This window comes from Lacerta agilis, chromosome 8 (assembly GCF_009819535.1).
Source record: "Lacerta agilis isolate rLacAgi1 chromosome 8, rLacAgi1.pri, whole genome shotgun sequence".
Taxonomy (NCBI): Eukaryota; Metazoa; Chordata; class Lepidosauria; order Squamata; family Lacertidae; genus Lacerta; species Lacerta agilis.
The window spans coordinates 44,823,499-44,829,548 of record NC_046319.1 but is presented as its reverse complement, the minus strand read 5'-3'; the positions used below and the strand labels follow the sequence as shown (position 1 = coordinate 44,829,548).

The 6,050-nt window shown below is 38.6% G+C and overlaps 1 protein-coding gene across 1 annotated transcript; it reads right to left on the bottom strand.

Annotated features, from left to right (window-relative positions):
* Positions 1-1,289: 1,289 nt before the first annotated feature.
* On the bottom strand, positions 1,290-5,524 carry NUDT7 (nudix hydrolase 7). Its single transcript, XM_033157174.1, has 4 exons — positions 5,346-5,524; positions 3,258-3,411; positions 2,527-2,685; positions 1,290-1,815 (listed from the first exon to the last, which is right to left on the bottom strand). The coding sequence occupies exons 1-4, from the start codon at positions 5,405-5,407 to the stop codon at positions 1,447-1,449; spliced, it is 744 nt and encodes a 247-aa protein (XP_033013065.1). The 5' UTR covers positions 5,408-5,524; the 3' UTR covers positions 1,290-1,446.
* Between the last annotated feature and the right edge of the window lie 526 nt (positions 5,525-6,050).

Genomic DNA, 6,050 nt, shown 5'->3' with positions numbered 1-6,050 from the left:
TGGTTTTTTTGTCCTAAACATTCAGCTTCAGTTGATGTCCATGAGTTTTCACATCATGAGAAAGTGAGAAGTGATTAAGGTCATCTCGTAAACCTCCTCTTAATCCAACAGTCATGAGCCATCTCCAATTTATTATGTAAATTGGTCAGTCAATAAAGCATTCAATATCTTTAGTGTGATCAATGACCAGCATTGGTCAGTCAAATTTGTTAGGAATCATTTGTCTTCACAAAGACTACAAATGAAGTATGTTTAGCACAGGAGGTCCCCAGCAGATGGGACAATGAAATTCTGTCCAATCTGTAGAGCTGATAAGACAAAGATATATATATATATATATATATATATATATATATATATATATATATATATATATATTATATATATATATATATATATATATATTATATATATATATATATATATATATATTGTATCCCATCTGTAAGCAAATAACAAGTTGTCCCCCTCTATGTTTTGCAAGCTGGAAGTGAGGTATAGAGAAAGTCAGTACCTTAATAAATATTAACTTGCATCTAGGACCCACACCAGGAAATGAAGGTAGATTTCCCAAACATTATTCAGGCTCCCAGCTTCTCTTCTATATATTATACAAACAGTGACACACAAGCTAGAAATGGGATATATCAATTGTGAAATTTGCAAGTCTCTACTTTAAAACATATCTAAGTCTATAATTTTCTACTGGCTGCCACTTCCATGTCGTTTAAAGAGGGGAAATGCCAATATGTAGACAATATGTAGAAACTGTCATATCAAGCCAGAAGCTTGTCTACTCATAAGCAAGCCCTACTGAGATCAATGGGACGTGTGCCAAAGTATACACAGGATAGCAGCCAGAGAAATGGAATAGAATGAAATTTTTGTTCCTTATGCTGCAGAGTAGACCAATGGAGTATGTGGCACAACTTTATTATTTAGACCCAGATGCTGAAAAAACTGAGGTAATTTTAACATTTGTATGTTTCCGTGCACTGCTCTGGTTCGCCAGAAGCGGCTTAGTCATGCTGGCCACAGGACTCGGAAGTTGTACGCCGGCTCCCTCAGCCAGTAAAGCGAGATGAGCGCCGCAACCCCAGAGTCGTCTGCGACTGGACCTAATGGTCAGGGGTCCCTTTACCTTTACCTATGTTTTAAAGTATGACTGTATTTTTTATTGCTCTTCTTGTTTTATTTTTTCATAAACTGCTTTGAGGTGGGTTTTTTATTTTTACAATCAAGCAGTGTATAAATTTTGTGAAATACTGATCAGTGTATTTTATTTCATATAATCCTATATCAAGATATTTTTACTCTATACTGCACCCATAAAATGGCATACTTCAATAGAATTTACAAATATAATTTAAGGGAATATATTTGAAGCAACTTGTGTGCCGAACTTTTAAGCAGGGTAAGTTTTGACAGGAGAAACAATTCCATACATCAAAGTTTGCTTTTCGCTATATTGAATAACTCTATGAAATGGTTCTCAACTGAAGAATTCCAGTGATCAAGATCATACAGAACTTCAAATGTTGGCTTTTCTCTAAAAATTGCAAGAGCAAGGAATACAACAAAGTGTGCTGTGAGTCCCCATATTCGAAATGAAGTATTGCGCTCCGGGTCATCATATACAAAAGAATGCAATAAATAAGCGACATTGCCCATCTTTTTGGGAATGCCTGTGTACTTTAAAGGCCTAATAAAATACTCCAACGGTACTGAAAACACATCACTGACTTCTTCCGGATTAAGATGGGCTTGGAATGTATCCTCTATGAAGGCGACAACTGGAGTTACTAAAGAAGAAGTCTGAAAAGGAAAAAAAAAAAGGTTTGGCTCTTTAAAGGAACTAAAAGTCAGGTCAAAACGCTGCAAATATCAGTGGAAAATAGAAGGAAGGCAGGGGTTACCAGTGTGCCTACAGATACTGCACCAAAACTCCCATCAGCCCTATTTTTTTCCTTCTAATTCTTAAACAGCCACCGGCCATGCTTGCTGAGGCAACATGTAGAGCTCAAGTGGTTTTAGAGTGGTGTGATCGGTTTGGCTGCACTGGGTGCCACATTGCTGGGGGGCTCTACAACAGTACTGCAGAACGGAGTATGGGAGGGGGACACACTGAATTTTAGCATTGCAAAGGGCACCTCTGAAATTTGAGAGCCCAGATTCCACCACTGTGTGGGGCACGCCATATTGGCTACCTGTGTAGATTCAGAGACTCTTTCCTAAAACCTAACCCTAAACAGAGAGGTCAGCTAACAGAACTGATCTGCCCAGAGTGGCTGGGGCAACCCAGTCAGATGGCCAGAATACAGATAATAAAATTCTTATTACTGTTACTATAATCCAACCCCAAGTTGGATGGAGGCAGCAAAAGAATGATCTTAGAGGAGAAATCTAAAGAGCAATGTAAGTTAAGTACAGGAAGGAAGGAGCAGGAGAAAGAACTGGACCCAAGGTCAGAGATACATAGGTACCCATGCTTGCAAGTACCTTGTACTTTATCTAAATGCACCTTACTTTATCTATTAGAGGTAGAAGCCTACAGATGACTTCAGCCTGTTCAGGATGGAGCCCCACTTCTTCCTTGGCTTCGCGGAGAGCTGTTGCTATTTCATCTCTGTCTGTTGGGTCACTTCTACCTCCTGGAAAACACACTTCTCCTGGGGATCTTCTCAGCTAGGATTTGGAAGAACAGCCTTGTTACCGTAAGTAATTATTTTAAGTGACAAACATATGATCCTAGAAGACAGTCCTTAACATATCAGCAATTCCCATTTTTGATTAAACAACTTACAAGTCATACGTTACAGTCTTCTATATGGTTCTCAATCTCTCTGCATAAAAACCTATGTTGGAAAAGGTTTGCAGCTGATATTTGCATGCATACTAGATTAATGAATTTATTCAACTGTTACACTATACATTGTTATCCATGGAAGATTAAATTCTGCAAAGAAGGAGAGATATAAAATTGCAGAGACTGAAGGGAAAATTTCCCCAACCCTTATGATTTCTAATTTTTGAAATATTTGTACCCCCAAGAAGTGTATAGAATTATGCATAGCATAGAAAAAATGGGTAGAAAAAAGATGGGCATTGGCCTGATCCAGCTAGTCTTACATACAATTGAGAGACTTGACTATATCAACATACTACTCACATTCTCTTCTCACACACTGACACCAGGCAATATATTTCTCAGCAAACCTTTAAAGTTGTGCAAAAAAAATTCTTCCAGATTTTCATACCTTCATTGATCTGACAGTGAAAAGAACCCACAGCTTTCCATCTTTAACCATCAGTGGAATAAGAACAGAGGCTTTGGGAAGTGTTATATGGGAAAATCTGTCTCCAACATCAAACTTCTTTAAGTTCAGTATAGCTTTATCTTTCACACTTATCCTAGAACAAGCAAAAAGAGCAAGCATTTAACAAAAACTGATTTTTCACTCCAGGATTATTGTTAATTTGCGTAAGAGGAATATTAAACAAGTCTGTTCATTTTCTTGCAGATTCAGCAAGATAAATATTCTACTAATCCAAAACTCTAGAAGTCCACAATAAGTATATATTCACCTAGATGCAAATACAACAGGAAAATTGTCTGCAACATATATATTGACTAATGTAATAACACTTTGTTTAGTCATGTAGCAAGCTTTGAACAAAAATCATAATGAATTAAGCACATGGCCTGTTTTATTCAAAACACTGCGGGAGGCAGTGAATGATAGGTGTGCCTGGTGTGCTCTGGTCCATGGGGTCACGAAGAGTCGGACACGACTGAACGACTGAACAACAACAACAACAACAAAAGCAGATTTTGGGATGGGCACCCCCCCAGTTGCTTATTTCATATGGTCTTTATTATGTTACCAGGCATGAGCATTTCACTCATAAGTGCAATAATTTTGTTTGAATAACATTATTATTATACTCGAAGTAGGGAGTCCCCCAGTCATGGAGAAATAAGATTTGGGGTATCCCAATGTTTATTTTCGGTTTGAACGAACACATCACATTTCCTTTTTTAAAAGTGTTTCAAACTCTGAGCAAATAAGAAATCAGGAATTAGTAACCAAATCCAGCATTGTATGAGATGGTTTGAATAACCCTTTTATTCTGCTGTTTATTGATTATTTTTTCACTTTACATTTAAGTTTTTAATATTTTACTGTTTCTGTAAACTGCTTGGGAATATTTACGGTTAGTATATAAATTTACAAAAGAAAAGGCCAACCGGGTAACAGGATTTTAAACATGCAAGTCCCAGAGCTCAAAGGAATGTAAGGTTGTAGTTGCACTGCCAAATCTTAAAGCATGTTTACACAAAAGTAAGTCTCAGTAGGTAGGTCATCCTACCTGGTAAACATGCATAGGAATGCAACCTGGTAGTAGGAGGCCCAAGGAATGCAGTGAAGCTTCTGAGTTTGCATTCCTTGAATTGTGATGTAAGAGTTTTACCTTTATTAATTATATTTTATCATCACTGTACGCCACCCTGGGCCACATTTGGGTGTTGAAGGTGTGTGATTGAAATTTTAGTAATAAACCAAATTTTAAAGGGAGCAGAAACCTGAAAAGTTATATAACCATTCCAGGTGCACTAAGAAAAAGCTTGTCTCAGGGTTGCACAAGGCTGCAAAATCCTCAAGCTGGCTCCTCTCCAACAGTTTCAGTTCTTTAGGCTGCACTCATATAGGTACTGTATCCAGTTACTTGGAAGAAAGTCCACTGAACTCAATATGACGTTCTTCAGAGTCACTTGCATAGGACTGCATTGCTAGTCTCCAACCTCTGCACAGGAAGTAACTTAATAAAACAACATTTATTTACTTATTTTTAAACAGTACTGTAAACTTCTTTGAAAGGTTGCTTATGCCTTAAAAGCTGTTATGTAAATATTTGCCAGGACAAATGTCATAATTCTGTCTTGTTACCTTGTGAGGAAAACGTATCAACACCTTAAGTAAATAAATAAGTTCCTTGTGGAGGAAGCACACATGAATACTTAAAAAAAGTAAATAAAGTTTCAGTGTGCATGTCACAGGAAAAGCTACGTATGATATAATTAAGGAGCTAATCATTCAACATGCGAAAGATTGTTAGTTTTATTCATTCGCTGACCTTCTTGTATCACTGTGTTTAGTTTCAATGAAAGTAAATAATTATTTATGAAGCACCAAAAAATATAAAGTGTTGGGCATATATAGTACCAAGAGAAAACCTACAGGCACTGACCTCAGGCTTTCTTAAAACAATAATCCAGACTGCCCTAATCCTGCCCTTCTTTATTCACAAAACAGCACGTCAATCACCCGTCATGGTGGGATTACCTTCCTCGTTTGTCGTCATCAGCAGCCATTTTGCAAAGCCCGAGTCCAAAGTCATCTGTCATTGCAAGCAGCTCTAAACTCCCTCTCGGCTGCTCGCTCCTTCAGAAAGAACGACTCCATTGGCTCTTTGTCGCTGATTGGCAGCTCCGCGCCCTTGTTACGCAAGATAGGGGCGGCACAGCAACGACGCCGAGTTGCTATTGCGGGCTTTGGTGAAAAGTGACGTCAGAGGCAGGGAGGACGTGCATTGGAAAGAGAGGGAGGCGAAAATGTGAGGAAGCCGGCTTGCTATTGGCTCTTGCGGATACGGAATTTATTGGATGGTTGTGTTGGCGTTCAGCTTATCATCCGCGGCAACTTTTTCTCTTACCAGCGAAGGGGGCGGGGGCAGAAGGCAGGTTTGTTTTCAGCTTTTGCAAATCTTGAGAGAGGCTGCTTGTTAGCTTGAAATAAAAAGGAGAACATTGTTCTGTAGAAAGCCTTGTGCGGGGAGGTTTTTTATTTTTTTGCAGTCTCTGTCTGTAGTAACTGAAAACGTTGACATTAGCACAGGGGGCTCCCAAACCAGTTTGTGGACCACCAGTGTTCTCCCAAGTTTCATTGAGGAGTCTGGGACATATCTTTAAAAATACAATTAAAAATCATATCACATCTAGGACCAGAAGTGTACTTCAGGAAGTTCAGGTCCCTTGCACGCTTGGCAAG

Coding starts and splice junctions, on each gene's coding strand:
- NUDT7 (XM_033157174.1), bottom strand. CDS start 5,407: ATGACAGATGACTTTGGACTCGGGCTTTGCAAAATGGCTGCTGATGAC. Junction 2,686..3,257: donor TCACTGTCAGATCAATGAAG/GTATGAAAATCT, acceptor TCCAAATCCTAG/CTGAGAAGATCCCCAGGAGA. Junction 1,816..2,526: donor TTCTACCTCTAATAGATAAA/GTAAGGTGCATT, acceptor TTTCCTTTTCAG/ACTTCTTCTTTAGTAACTCC.